The sequence below is a fragment of the Pleurodeles waltl genome, chromosome 10 (assembly GCF_031143425.1).
Source record: "Pleurodeles waltl isolate 20211129_DDA chromosome 10, aPleWal1.hap1.20221129, whole genome shotgun sequence".
In the NCBI taxonomy this organism is placed as follows: Eukaryota; Metazoa; Chordata; class Amphibia; order Caudata; family Salamandridae; genus Pleurodeles; species Pleurodeles waltl.
In genome coordinates this window covers 144420944-144436447 of record NC_090449.1, presented here as the reverse complement: position 1 = coordinate 144436447, position 15504 = coordinate 144420944, and the positions used below count along the sequence as shown (strand labels likewise).

Below are 15504 nucleotides of genomic sequence, written 5' to 3'. Positions count from 1 at the left end.
CTAGTTTCATCCTCCATACAGGCCATTACTGCACTCCCTCATTACAGGACCCACCAGAAAATGAAGATTTTTCACCTCCAGACAGCCGTGACATACTAAAAAATGTCTGCAGAAGCATCTCTGAGATAAGAGAGGTGGCTACATCATATGGCTATTTTTGGGCTTCTTTCCAGGCATAATAACTGAATCAGATACTAGGAGGTATGGCTATATGCCACATGCGACAAACTCTCCTAAGGAAGAAAGTGGTCTGACAAATATTTCAAAGTCCCACATAAATCTCACAAAGATACTGAGGGGCTGGTTTATGCTGAAGTGCTTAACCTTCAAAATGATTGATTTCTCAGTTATCCAAAACGTTCAGGTTGATCTAGGGGGACAGCAGCATTGGCCAGTTTGTTATAGAGGATTTATTTTTTTGGAGCAGAGCAGAGCAAACCAGGAGGCGCTGCCGCTTGAAGGAACCTTAGCCATCACCTTTTCTGATAACTTGAATTATGACAGCAGAGGTAAGATGCAGAAGGTAGATATGATCAGGATACTGCAAATGCAGATATTTAGAAATCTTAAGTATGGGTTCCAGTTCTTCTGAAACTTTTCGATTTCTCCAATCAGTCTATCCCAGTTTTCTGTGATTCTGACCGGGGCATCTTAATCTGTTGGTGCAATTAGGTCCCTTACAACTGAGTGCTTGGAAGGTAGCAAGTCCCACGCCTTTTAAAATAAACTTCCTTCTGCAGTCCAGGCAGCAGGTGAATGTTGGAGGAGTTGGGGTGGCGAATGGCATTGTAATCCTATGGAAACTGAGGTGAATACATTGTTTTTCTTTTTTTCTGTAAGTAAGCGGAGGAGGGTTTGGCATATAGAAAAATCAAGTGTTAGAATTGGGCTATTTCTGCAACTGACCTGCAAATGCAAACCTATCCAGACAGATTTTCAGTAACTTCCAACTGCATATAGCAATAGTCTGAAAACATAAAAAGAGGGAACAAGGGAATTCAGACCATCTGGGGCGCAGCAACTTCTGAGCCCTTTTGCTTCGGTCTTATCTCTAATGTAGGGGAGGAAGGCAAGAAGGAATCTAGTCAAGCTTGGATTTAACAATTAAATAATTAAAACGTTCTGATGCAAAAGTTACAACATGTACTCGTAATAAAAACTGTCAATATACAGAAATAAGATGAATCAACTTTTTCCCCCCCGCAAAGATGAAGAAGTGTAGACTAACGAAAAAAGTGTAGATTCTTGAAAATCATTTACAGACAACGAGATTTTACCACACAAAAACATAAATGCCGTATAGTAGGTCTTAAACTTCAGTCTGGTTTAACATGCTTTTTGTTGCACAAGCACTTTCTGATCTGCAACTTAAAATGGGGAGTTTTAAAAGAGCACATTGAATGGGAGGCTGGAATTATGTGTAGGGAGACCTGAAATCAAGATCATATTGCCTCCCTGACATATCAGTAAAGATGATAAACCTCAATTTCTGGAAGAATCACGGCTTGATCTAGGTTGCATTTAATTTTTGGAGGGTCGCCTGACAATATAGGGCATGGACAAAACAACTACTTTCTTGCTGCTCACAAGTCTAACTTTAAAACACAAATGAAAAAGAAACCCAAACAAGCTTATTTGTAATGTAGTTTGACATCAAAGCACTGGGTAAAACATAAGTTAACAGCATTTGGTTAGAGTAAAAGGATGAAGGAGAACAAATTAACTTTTTCTAAAGCAGGATGTTTTGTAGTTGCTTACCTTTTGTACATGCTGCTTTTAAGAAGAATTCACAGACTGCAGCTCCCGATTCTGCAGAAAAAGTAAATCCATGTTAGCTACATTTTTTATTATCAAAAATCAGACTGTTATTCCTTTCCCCACTGTGTATGCCCCATCTGCTCCTAAGGATAACAAAATGTAATCCTTTCACCAGAAGTTTTTCCTAATTATACTTCAAAGTAACATTTTTCAAGTCCTAAAGGTCGAGCCCCGAAACTGATACAGCAAAACTGCAACGGCTATTCCACCCTCTTAAGACCTGGTAGACCATCTGCCCATGTCTGTTCAAGACAAGGCAATTCAATCATTTTTTTCATCTCAATTCTCCTTAACCCATGTTGTGTTATGGCTAATCAAAATCACAGCAAAGTAGATTTGAACGTCTTTGTTTGCGTATCTCTAAGATTCTTGAATGAATCGGTCATCTTGCCTTGACAGGAAGCTCGAATTGGGTTTAAGATATAAGATCTGCTTTAACAAGCTCAGTATGGAAAAGCTTCAGAACATTTCAAATATAATATCCAGGAATAATGCCGACTAGGACATTTAGGTCAGCAAACTAAAAATTACCTGGGGTGCCTTCTTTTAATATTTTTATCAAAGGTGGGGCAGGCATTTGAGGTACACACAAAACTTTTCTGGAGTTTACTTTGGGATCTCTCTAAATAAATGACAAATTACTAAGTTTAATGGAATCTGAAAAATGTGTTTAATACGAATTCTATTAATTCTTCTTCAGTTTGTTTCCCAGAACCTAGGTACAGTTCTGTAGGTCTATGCCATACTTATTGGAAATAGTAAGGAGTCCGTTTCAACATTAGTTACAGTTGGTCTTTATTTGCTTGACCTGACATCATCATCTCAGTTGTATTTTGCAATATTCCATACCATCAAACTAAAAGATTAATCTTTCAACCACCGATAATTTAGCAGTACGGCCAATCCATCCCACCATTTACAGCAGTTTGTAGATTTCTGCAAGAGTTGTTTAAAATGTCAGACATATATATATGTATACACACACACACACTCACACCACACACACATTTACACCTCAAAGCACATCCTCACTCTCACCAGAAAACACAGTCAAAGTGTTATTACGGTTATGAATTTAACTACTGACATCTGTAGGTTTATGTCAGGACCGCAATCCATAACTTTCACAACAGAAAGGCAAACCATAACTCGCACAACAAACCTAATGCTCATGAACTCACCGTTGTAAATGCTTTTACAAATGAGATTACATATTGCATTACTCTTACCACTTTGACGGAGAACTAGGATTGTAGAATCATTAGTTAGTCCAATTATATTGTTGTTTGATTACATTTCGCTTTTAGTGTAGTCATAAGCACTACATTTCGTCTGCGAGATGTGGTTTGCATGCCAGTCATCCAAGTTAGGTATTGTGTTCCTAACCATAACGTGGAAATTCCAGTCGATTTTTTCCATTTACTTCGGAAACATAATTGTACTTGTGTTTTTTAGGTGATTTTGAGATGTTATAAAAACATACACTGATGTGTAACAACCAATGCTAACCATAACTTCACCATAATCTGCCCCCCCAACTCCCTCCCCTCCCCCAGTCTGTGACTGACTGATCATATACAACAACCAAACCTCTGGCCATCCATTGCGCCCAACTCTGCACTGGTGGCCAACACCTGCTGGCATTGCATTTGCCCATCTGCAGTGGGGCTGGTTGCTGGCCCTAGCCTCTGGAGAAGCCCTTCACCCAACAATCTGTAAGCAGCCAACACCTTCAGCACACTGCCACAGGCTGTGTGAAGTGGGGGTTTGCTGCAGGTTCTGGCCTCCAGCTAGCCCCGAGCCCACCCCACTGCAGGTAGCCAATTACAACTGTGCACAGCCGTCAGCCTTGTCCCGCCAGGTTGGCTACAAGGTACTGCCTCTGGCCAGCCAACCACCCCCAACTTTCTGTTAGAAGCCAACATCCAACGAGCACAGTTTAGCCCTGCACACTTGGGTTTGCCCGAGGGCCTGTCTCTGGCTAGACCAGCGACCAAGGCTCTGCAGAGATCCAACTTTTTTTTTTTTTTAAATCTGTTTATTAAACACAACACACGAGCGGCAGTACATATAGCTTGAGTTAGTAAGAGAATAAACATTTTTCCCTTTTCATGTGTCCTTGCACGTACCTGCAATTCCCATACAGTACGGTTACATTTTTAATGTACTGGCATGTAACTTAACTTGATACATTTTAAAACAATAACAATAGGCATATCTATGGTTTTATTTAAGTATATCTAATGGTATTCTAAGTGATTACGATAATATTCAACTGTATAGGCGTGAAATATGTTAGTGCTTGTTTACATGCTATATAGTTTGCAATGGGGCAAAGGCTGGGGTAGCAGGGCTTCGGGATCTTTTGTCAGTTTGTATATTCGTGTCTGGATGAAGTTGCGCTTGTTATCCAACTATATATTTCCGGGTTGATATGGCGAGGCTGGCTGGGACGCTACTACGGATATGATTTGTTACTTATCGTGGTTGCTAAGTGTTTACGTGTAGGTCGTTCTGTACGTGTCGCGTGTTTCAAGGGGGGTAATCATCATCTCTAGCCTCTATTTGTATTACAAAGTGATCCCACTGTGTGGCTCCCTCCTGTATCTGGCCTCTGAGTTGCAGCTGTCTTAGAGTGTGTGCCTCCGCTAGTGTGGAGCTGTGTAAGGCTGAAAGCCAGGTACGGAAGGAGGGGGCGTTAGGGGCCTTCCAGTGTGTAGCGATCGAACGCTTGTATATTATAAACGCAAGATCTATAAACTTGTGAGTGTGTTTTTCATTCTTGTCCCGGCGACGTATGCCCAATAAGCAGGATTCTGGTGTGGGAATAAGCGTGTTTCCTATTATGTCTGCAACCGTCTCGGTGATGCGGCACCAGCCAGTATGTATTGTGTGGCATTCCCAAACCATATGGTAGAAATTAGCAGCAGGGGTAGCGCATCTAGGGCATTCTGGCTTAGAGTTTGGGTATATTTTGTTGATGCGGGACGGAGATAGATATGCTTGATGGATATAATTGAATTGAGTATATCTTAGTCTAACATTACGGGATACAGATTTAATCGTGGTGAGGGCAGCTTTCCAGGATTTCTGATCAACTGGTGTGGGGAGGACCTCATCCCAGCGGCTCTTAACTTGGGTCAAAGCAGTGCAGGTATCTGTTAGGAGTATTTTATATAATTTAGTAATGCAGCCCTTAATGTTTCCTATAGTGAGTAATGAGGTGAGTAGGGGGGATTCAACAGGCTCGTTTGGGTTGCTCCCCCAAAGGTTTTGTAGAAGTTTGTTAATAGCATTAAACGTTAAGAAGGCCCCAGGTTGCATGATACCAGCAGTCACGAGCCCTGCAAAAGTGCTTGCTTTAGAGTTCAAGTACAAGTCTCCCATGTTCAGTGCCTTGGTTATCCGTATATCATGGTGATGGGAAAGAGCTCGGACACCTGGTACCTGAGCCAAAGGTATTGCAGGTGAATAAGGGGGAGTTAAGGTTTTGCCCTGGACATATCTCCGCCAGCAGTATCTAGCCGTTACTACTAGGGGATTTCTGTTAGATGGGTAAGGAGGTTTGGACATAAGTGATGACAGTATCGTTTGTGGTGCCACACAAGACATTATCGCTGTACACTCTGGGGTGGGTGGGTCGCTAAGCCATGTGGCTACCCATTGGAGTTGGGCTGCTGCGTAGTATAATTCAAAGTTCGGCATGCCAAGTCCGCCTTCCTCCTGTGGATATTGTGTAATGGCTAGAGCTACTCTTCGTCTGTCTCTGCCCCACAGCAAATCAGTCAGCAGAGAGTGTAGTTTATGAAAGAATGAACGTGGCAGGGATAATGGGAGCGCTGTAAAATAGTATAAAAATCTGGGTAATATTAACATTTTTGCTATGGCCGTGCGGCCCATGGGTGATAGTGGGAGGGAACTCCAAAATGCCATGGATCCCCGAGTTGAGCGTAGCAGCCTATCGAGATTGCCCTCGCGTAGGTCTGTCATAGAGTGGTAAACCTGAATCCCCAGATATTTAAAAGTCTGATATGCCCATGTCAGTTGATGTAGTGGTAATACCGATTGCTGTTCCGTAGGTATACGAGTGAGCGGGAAAATACATGATTTCGCCCAATTAACACATAAACCAGATGATAAAGCGAAGTTATCCAGGATTTGTATAACTTCTGCGAGGGAGGAGGTATAGTTACGCAAATATATTAGGGCATCATCTGCGTATAGGGAAATAATATGGTATGTGTTGGATTCTAGGATGCCCCATCTGCTTGCCCAGCTACGAAGTTTAATTGCCAATGGCTCCATAGCTATAGCAAATAATAAAGGGGATAAAGGGCAACCTTGTCTGGTGCCTCTGCCGATGGGGAACGCGTCTGATATCATTTGGCCCGTTTTGACGCGAGCTATTGGTTTAGTATATAGAGTGGCAATCCAGTTAATGAAACCGCTTTGAAAGCCGAACGCCTTCAGAGTGCGGAAGAGATATTCCCATCCGAGCGTATCAAATGCCTTCTCTATGTCCAATGCCACAGCCACTGCCTCAGTTTCTGTGGTACTGTGTAATATACGTATTAGGCGTCTTATATTTAAAAAAGTGTTCCTCCCTGGTACAAATCCAGATTGATCATGATGAATTAAGTCTGATAAATAAGGGAGTAGCCTATTTGCTAGAATTTTCCCCAGGAGTTTACAGTCAGTGTTTAATAGGGAGAGTGGTCTATAGGATTTGACATCAAGTGGATCGCGTCCTGGTTTTGGTAGCACCACTATCAATGCTTCGCGCATGGAGTCTGGCAGCTGCTTTCTATTACGTGCCTCGTTAAATACCTCGGTCAGGGGCTGCAGGAGATGAGCAGATAGTGAACTGTAATATTCCGTTGGTAGTCCGTCTGAGCCAGGAGTTTTGCCGCGCGCCATTTGAGAAAGAGCTAAGCGTAGTTCTTCGATAGTGATGGGACCGTCCAGTATGGCTGCGCTGTCAATGATATTCGTATTTTGGGGAATCAATGAGAGGAGTTCAGAAAGAAGTTGTTCATTTGGAGGGTGAGTGGGCTGATATAGGGAACGATAATATATATGAAAGGACTCATTGATTCCGGCTTGTGTGTTAATCACTTCCCCTGAGTGTGTTCTTATCGCGCCTATGGGTGAGGACTGTTATGGTTGACGGACCAACCATGCCAATAGCTTGCCCGATCTATCGCCTTCTGCGTGTTGACGGGTTTTAAAATGTCTATAGTCATGTCTGCTGAGCCTGTCATCCGCTTCTTTGTAGTCAGATTTCAGCGAATTTAGTGTTTCAAGCGAGGACCCGCTAGTGGTGGTCTCGGTCTCTGCCCTGCACATTTTTAATTCTATCTCTAGTAATTCCTTATTAAGCATTCTTTTGACCCCCAGCGAGGCTGCAAGGCAGTGGCCGCGTATAACCACTTTATGAGCGTCCCATTCCGTGGCGCGCGCTGTTGTTGTGTTTTTATTTAAAGCAAAGTAATCCGATAAGCACTTAGCTAGTTCAGCATGATAAGGGGGATCTATGAGGGCATCTGGTTGTAGACGCCATGTGGGAATGCACGTGTGTGTGCGGCCCGTTCTCAGGGTAGCTTGAAGCGGATTATGATCAGATATGGTGCGAGCCAGATAGCCTGATGTGGTTATTTTTGGGATTATATCTTTTGACGCAAACATCATGTCTATTCTAGTGTGCAATTTATGCACAGGGGAGTAGAAAGAATATTCACGGTGTGTGGGGTGGGCAGTTCTCCAAATGTCTCTTAGCCTATTGTTGGAGGCCCACTCTGCAAGTTCGAGTGAAGCACGTTTAGCTAGGGTATTATCTAACGGAGGGATAGAGCGATCTCTGTGAATGTCTAATACGCAATTAAAGTCACCGCCCCAAATAGTATCCATCTCCGGATCATTAAGTTTACTACTGTTAAGTGTCTGTAGGAATTCCCATTGATTTGAATTGGGGGTATATATTGATGCTAATGCCATGGGTTCCCCGTCTAGGGCACCTTCCAAAAGGACATATCGGCCATCTGGGTCACATTGTATGCGGGACGTAACATAAGGGACCCCGGGGGCTATCCAGATCGCCGCTCCCCTAGCATATGTTGAAAAAATGGTACCATATAATTGCCCCTTCCATTTTACTTTTGTGTACTCCAAAGAGGACTTAGCCAGGTGTGTCTCCTGTAACATGGCAAAATGTATTTGATGTCTCCTGAGGTATGCGTGGATCTGTTGTCGTTTACGCGGGGATGCCATGCCCCTTATATTCCATGTGAGTATTTTATATTGCGGGTTATACTGTTGTCTTTGGGTTGCCATGGAACTTTTGTACTTGTATGTCTAGATTTTGTGGGTTTGGTGGGCCCACTCCTTTTACAACTATAGTGTATTTCACGCCCATTATGCTTGGCCAATTTATACTGCAGCTGCCTAGTATGTACTTATCATGCACCCCGGGGATGCATTGGCGAAAAGGGATGTGGTTTGCAATAATAGAGAGCGTTCCACGCGAGACTGTTCAGGAGTAGGTTTAGTGTCTGGTTGCCTGCTGGGTTTGCGTTTGCCACTAGGAGGGTGATTTTTATCTTTGGAATTTCTTGTATTGGGAGGGTCAGCGAGTCCCTTGGCATGTAGCCAAGTCCATGCATCTTCTGGTGAGGTGAAAAAGAAAGTGCTGGTGTCGTCCTGTATTCGAAGTTTGGCCGGGAACAACAGAGCGTATTTGATATTGTGGTCTCTTAGTCGCTCTTTGACCCGAAAAAATGAGTTACGCTTTTTCTGTACCTCTGCTGTAAAGTCTGGTTAGGCCGATATGATTGCCCCTTCGAAGCGCATTGGGCCTGCTTTTCGGAACAGCTGCAGTACGAGGTCCCTGTCACGGTAGTTGAGGAGTCTTGTTATTAGTGGGCAAGGCTGAGTGCCAGGTGGTGGGGGTTTTCTGGGAACCCTGTGGGCGCGTTCTATTGAAAAGAATTTCGGGACATTGTCCTTCAGTGCTGTTTCTATTAGCCATTGCTCAATGAACAGTTCTGCGCATGGGTCCTCAACGCGCTCAGGAAAGCCCACGAAGCGGATATTATTACGTCTTGACCTTCCTTCTGCTTCTTCAGCTTTGCGCCTCAGTATCCCTAGTTCAGCTGTTACAGCCCCCATTTGCGACTGGAGTTTGGTTATCGCTGGTGAGAGGTGTGACGTGTCTGCTTCCAAGCCTGCGACCTTTTCAGCTAGCGTATGTTGGTCTGCACGCAATATGTTAACGTCTTCGATTACCGAACCTATTTTTGCTTCCAGAGTAATTTTGGTGTCCAGTATGGCTTGTAAAATCTTTTCAAATTGCATTGTGTGCATTTGGAGTGTTATTTCCATCTTTTGTAGTGCTTGTTGTGTGGTCGAGGCCTCCGCAGGTGGGGGTGGGGCATCAGAATCCATATTCCCAGCAGGTACGCGTGGGGTCTTTGGTTTGCCCATTGATTATTTACGTGACGGTATTGCTGTTAACTATTGTTTTTGAAGTGGCTTCGATTGATTAGGACTGCTGAGGCTTGTTCCTGAAAAATAGAAATCTTGCTGCGTATCAGGCAAAGAAGTTATACCGCTTACGGGTTCTAGGGCACCGTGACCGTCAGGATTTCGTGTTGTTTGCAAAGAAGCAGGGCCCCTAACTTGGGGTCAGCAGCACTGTTTGGAGTAGTGAAGATAAGATAGCAATACTTTGTTTGTGTGGTGTATCCTCTTTGTAGTGGAGAGCCTCAGGGCTTTTATGTCTGGTGAGAGCCCTGCTGGAAACGCTGCGGCTCGATTAGCGCCGCCGGTGCAGTGCCGCAGGAGGATATACTGTAGTGCCCTGTTATACGTATTATTTTCTGAAGGGGTCCGTTTTATTGCTGTGTTGCTGCTTGGAAGCAGGGATTGGTAGGGCTCAATTTACTTGAACTTTGGTGGTCCCAACTCTTCTTGTTTCTTCTTTTTTTTTTTTTTTTTTTTTTTTAAATTGTTATTTATTTGCTTTCCCAATTGTCTCTCCTCCTTAGTACTTGGTTATTTGTTAGCCCAGGCTTAATGCGCAAGGAAACGCCTGTTCAATGCCATCCGATTTTTTTTGGGGGTGTAGAGCCAAGATTCAAGGGCAGCCGGTGGGATCCCCTCCCCTCTCGCGGGGAACGCAGCTCCAGCCCGCAGGGCACCCCCGAGTCTCAATGGTGGCCGCACGTCCCAGCGGTACCTGTCATGTGGAGCCAGCCGGCTTCACACGGGAGTGTGGCCGTATCGGGCCGAGCGCATCGGGTCGAACGCGGCCCCCAGGCGCGTGGTCCCGGAGCAGGGGATCAAGCGCCTCCTCACCTTCGTCGGCGCCCGCCTTCCTGCCCCGGGAGACGGGTCAAGTCCCAGCGCGTCGGGAACCCGTCCGTGTCCCGCGACGCAGCTGCCTCGGCACTAAAGGTGCCGCGTCGCATCGGCCCCGGCAGGAAAGGTCCAGGCTCCACGGGCCTCGGCGGCCGCACCCAGGACCGCAGCCGACCCCGCGGCACCCGGAACGCCGCGGTCGGATCCAGTCAGAGCAGCGCCGGCATCTCAGGTAGAGCATACGGCGTCTCGCACGAACAGTAGTGCGGGCGCCTGTTAGAGGATATTTGACACGGGCCGGGATCAGAGCTACGAACTATGCGACCAGCCCGGTCGCCATTTTGGCCACGCCCCCGCAGAGATCCAACTTATGCTATCCACGCCACAGCCTTTGGTCATGGCCTGCAGAGGGGTGCCTCTCGGGGCTGAATTGCAGCCAGGTCAAAGCTCACAACCCACCATGTGCGCCCAACATATGACCATTCGGCACACTAAGCAGTGGCGCTCCAAATTCTTTATTCCTTTTCATTTTCTTACGTGACTTGTGAATCCTACACTAGATTCCTGAATCCTAGAGAACTGGCAGGGCCCATTAAGGGTCCTTGATCCAAGAATCCAGCGTAGAAAGTATATTTCCTAGTGTCAAAGTTTCAGACATCAAGAACAGGTTAGCGACAAAAGCCAATGTCCAAGCTCCCAATTAACTGGAACATTAGCCATATTCCCAGTTTACGTGGACTACATGAATGGTTTGAAAGGAAAAATAAGGAAAAATATACTCTGAAATAATTCAGTTAACCACGTAGGTGCTCCTTGTGCCCTCAACACTATGTTCTCTATGCTAAGAGTAAGACCACTAGGGCACTACGCTTCAAGAAATACCTGCAGAAACCACCAAGGTTTCCCCCAACATCACTCCAAACCAAGCCACCTTCATCCTCAAGTCAGTACAGAAAATGTAACTGCTCAAGCATCACTGGCAGAGCTATGAGGTTAGTGCAACTTTGATGTAATGAAGAGCTTAGAAGGCTGTGACCTGAACCATCTGGCTCCAGCAAAGAATAAGAATGATTGCCTTTGGGCCCACAGCTTCTGAAGCACCCAATCTCACAAGTGGAAAAAGGAGGCCTTGCCTTTTTGCACTAATCCCCCAACCTTCCAAGCAAGTTATTGCTCAGAAACCTGAAGACCTGATCCCAGAGCAGGAAACCATGTTAGATCACCAGAGATGTAAATCAATTATATCAGAACCATGTAACATTATGCTTCAGATGAGGATAAAGGTGCATCAGACTCTATGCTTTAAAAACACTGGCCATTGGGAAGATTTCTATACCTGAATCCCTGCGTGTAATGGTGTCTAAGGTCCTAACAGCTGAGCATGTCTGCCTGTTGCTGCTATTCATCTTCCAATGCAAACCTGGAATGAAACTGGCATAGTTCTACACTTTGCACCCTCTACATAATCCAATGACTGGCCAGGCCAGTATAACTGCAGTTTCAATAAAGTAGCCACACTGGAAGCCAAGGGTCTTGGAAAGGCAAATGTCTTGAAACGGACCTGAAACTATGTTCCCAGAAAGCCATATTCTCTAGAGAAAAATGGGCAGCATTGCAGTCGGTCTGATTGTTTATTAATCAGTCTTCCCGTCTGACGAGTCATTCATCTCATGGCTCTCGCAGCACTGTAGCAAGTGCCAAAACACAGTAAGAAATTCACAGACATAGTGCCATTACTGACAAAACATGTGGCGCAGAGGTAGAGCACCTACAATGGTAGCATGGATTAGGGACACAGGGCAGGATGTATGATGTTTAGTATTTGCGATTACCAAATTGCACATTTTTTAGATTTAATATTTGGTGATCTCAGACATCATTGTACGAAAGTGTGAGTGGGTTGCAAATAGGTCTACCTCATGAATATGAGGCAGGCTGCAATTTGCGACCCATCAGAAGTAGCAGCCATCACAAGCATGGTGGCATGCTGGGGTCAGCAGACCACCATGTCTGTGACTGCTTTTTAATAAACGAATCGTTTAAAAAAAAAAAAAAAAAAAGGAAAACGAAACCCGTTTTCCTTGAAGGAAAACAGGATGCGTTTAAGAAGGGAAAAAAATGAAAAAAACGTTGAAGTTTTATTTTTTCAACAGTATTTTTTTTACATTCTTCTTAAGGACCCCTTCCCAGTACAAATGGTTATTACCTCCTTAAAGGAGTTAGTAAAATATGAATGTTTGGGGCAGTAATCTGGTCCCAAAATATTTGTACATCCCATTCAGATTCGATATTTGGAAGGGACGCCCTAAACGCCCATCCCAGATAACCAACCGCAAACACAAATTGTGATTCGATAACATGTTACTGAATCCCAATCTGTGTTTTGTACATATGTAAAAGCATTTTTGTGGAAGAAAACGGCCCAATTGGGCCATTTCCAACCGCAAAAATGTTTTTGTACATATGGCCCTTAGCTTAATGCAACATGCACTATGAACTGTAAAATACACTGCTGCTTCTGTAATCTCAACCGAGGGACATATATGGCCCACTGCAAAGTTACCTTGCGAGGCGAACTCCTGCTTCAGAGGACAAAGAATGATATACTGGAGTGGGAAAAATATATTTCCACAAACAATGTTCTTGTTTGTGCATATACTTTAACCTTGTCCCTTTAGGAGTATAAAGGGTGCCTCTCCATTTTGTTTGGAGTAAAAATATATTTCAACGTGTCAGTGGGTTAAAGTGTGGGATCTACATACTGGCTAGCAGGATGAGTGAAGGGATAACAAAATAAAAAAAATCAAATCAAAAAGTGTAGTAATGTGTCTTTATATTTACATGAAACGGATCACTGCAGATATGTACGGAGTTTGTCTATACCGTTACTGAAGCTAACATTAAATAAAGTAAGTATGAAATAAAAATATGAATTGTGTTGAGATTATAGCAGTTGCACTGCATCTTGATTCAACCCCTAGCTATATTGGGTCAACTAGGTCAAAATGTATGACTTTCATACATCTATGAAAAGTCAGAATTAAAAAAGGTACGGTGCTATGAGTAATAGGTACAACAACGTGTCCCATCTACAGCTAACCTGTATAGATTTTTCTTTTTTTCATATGGTTATTACTAATGACCTAACAAAGCCCAATAGACTTCTAACAAACCCCAACAACTTAAGTTACCAATGGCCCTGCCGATCTATCAATTCTCTTAAATGACTCAATACCCGAGTTTTATCTTGTAAGGATACAGCCAAGATCATCTGAAGTTTTCCTGCTTGCACTGTGTTCAGTTTCAACACATGTTCAAAATCCTTTGTGTTTGGGCCAGGATAAGGGAAGAGGCCATACTCAGAGAAGAGACACCTATCTATTCTAAGTGTTATAGTTTTCCTGGCATTAGGGTTTGGGTCTCTTAGCGCATAAAGTGCATTTCAGACCCACAATAGAAGCATAGCTTTTGTGAGTGAGAACACGCGTGTTCTCTTTGCAAAGTTGAGTAAGAATTACCCAAATTGAAATGATTCAGGAGATGTTGGGGTGGGTGTGGTGGGGGAGCCTAGTTTTGTCCAACTGTTGTCTGGACATACTCGATCCCACACTTTATATCTACATTACTCTGCCTTTTATCTCTTTCTCTCGACCATTTTATGGGACATTTGTAGCACTACATCAATTAAGATTTCATAAGTAGGTGGTCTGGTTGATATTTGGTTGAGCATATCTTAATTTATCATTGGAACCTTTACAAACTCTACCTGTCCTTTTTCCTATTGACCATCCAGCCTCTAACAGTAATCGTTGGAAATGGACTGGAAATATCAAGAGGTCTTTTTTTCCTTTAACACAAATGTAATAGCTCCAAATCTATAGATTGGGATACTGACAATCTACCAAATATATGATGGAACATTGTGTTAAAGGGAGCCAACATCAACCAATAAAGCCTTTTTTAAACAAGTAGGTGCGTGGAACTGGCTGCCACATCACTTGTTTAGATAGCATAGAGGGCACCTTTGCTTTCAGGTACAGGATAAGTGGTTGAACAGCATAGGAAATGAAAGCTATACTTACTAATGAAGAGACCGATTTTTAGATGGTAGCCTGAAATCTTATTTGTGCATTCAGAATCAGAAAATAAGAAAATACCTCTAATGAAACGGTGGGAAAGGCTTTATAGGAGACCTGAAACATATGACATATATGGAGATGCCTGATGCTCTGTGGAAGTCATGGAGAAGGGGTTCTCAAAAAATGGCTGTCCTGTTAAAAGCGTTCAAGTTGATCTCCAGGTGATTGTTTTGTTCTATTTGCAGCACTGCGCAGCGGAGTCTTGATTCCCCGCTCATGCATTTCACGTACATAGAGCTATGTGCTGCCTTGAAGGAACACTATGCAATGTTTCCACAGACTCAACCTACTTTCAGAACTTTACAAATAAAGCTTGCCAGTTTATCCTGCAGAGGCTTAATCACAAGACTCTACAATACGGTGCAGACCGAGGAGAACAGAGATGATACAGCCGTATTAGATAGATGGAATGGGATGCTTAAGACCCAACTTACGAGAGGGGAGTGGGAATTCTGCTGTGCATTAACAGGCAGGCTGACTGCGAATGGGAATTTACATATCATACACTTCAAATTCTTACCGCGGGTATACTATACTCCAACACAGTTGGCCTGCCAAAGCCTTCAGCAAGAGGATACTTGCGACAGATGTGGTAGACAGGAGGCGGATTTCTTACAACTAGCGTGGGGGTGTGGCAAGATCTATAAATATTGGGAATTGGTTACGAAGATGCTCACTGAGGTTGTATCTGAGGTGGTGAGCTGTGACCTCTGCAACTGGCAAATCGTAAACTGGTAGCTATAGCTCTTTCATTGGTAAAAAGAAGAGTTGCCATTCATTGGGAGAAGAAAAAATATCCGACGGTAAAACAATGGTGTGAGATATTGCTTACTGTAGAGATATATGCAGAGCAGCTCCCTCAAGCATCCAGTCCTAAAGATTATTGGGCACCATTGACAGCATATCTTCTGATGCTAGAAACCGAGGGCTCATGAGTAGATTGCTGTGATATATAGGGGAACATGCTGCATACCGGGATTGTACAATGTCAAACATATTATATATATATATATATATATATATATATATATATAGGAATGATACTGAAACACTGGTAGTACTGTGGGCAACACTGAATGTTGTTTTTTGTGGTTGTAACACGAAAAATGATTAATTAAAAAACAAAACATATATCTATCTATAGTGGGTCGCTAGCCCATCCAGGTGATGTGAAATCTAAGCTCTCTCAGCT

The 15504-nt window shown here is 43.6% G+C and overlaps 1 protein-coding gene across 2 annotated transcripts in view; it reads right to left on the bottom strand.

Moving 5' to 3' along the window:
* CPSF4 (cleavage and polyadenylation specific factor 4) overlaps positions 1 to 15504 on the bottom strand; it is a 47076-nt gene that overhangs the window by 27686 nt on the left and 3886 nt on the right. For both annotated transcript variants that reach the window (XM_069210029.1, XM_069210030.1), the window contains exon 2: positions 1759 to 1809. In XM_069210029.1, coding sequence (XP_069066130.1) covers positions 1759 to 1809 — 51 coding nt within the window. The remainder of the gene's footprint in view (positions 1 to 1758; positions 1810 to 15504) is intronic.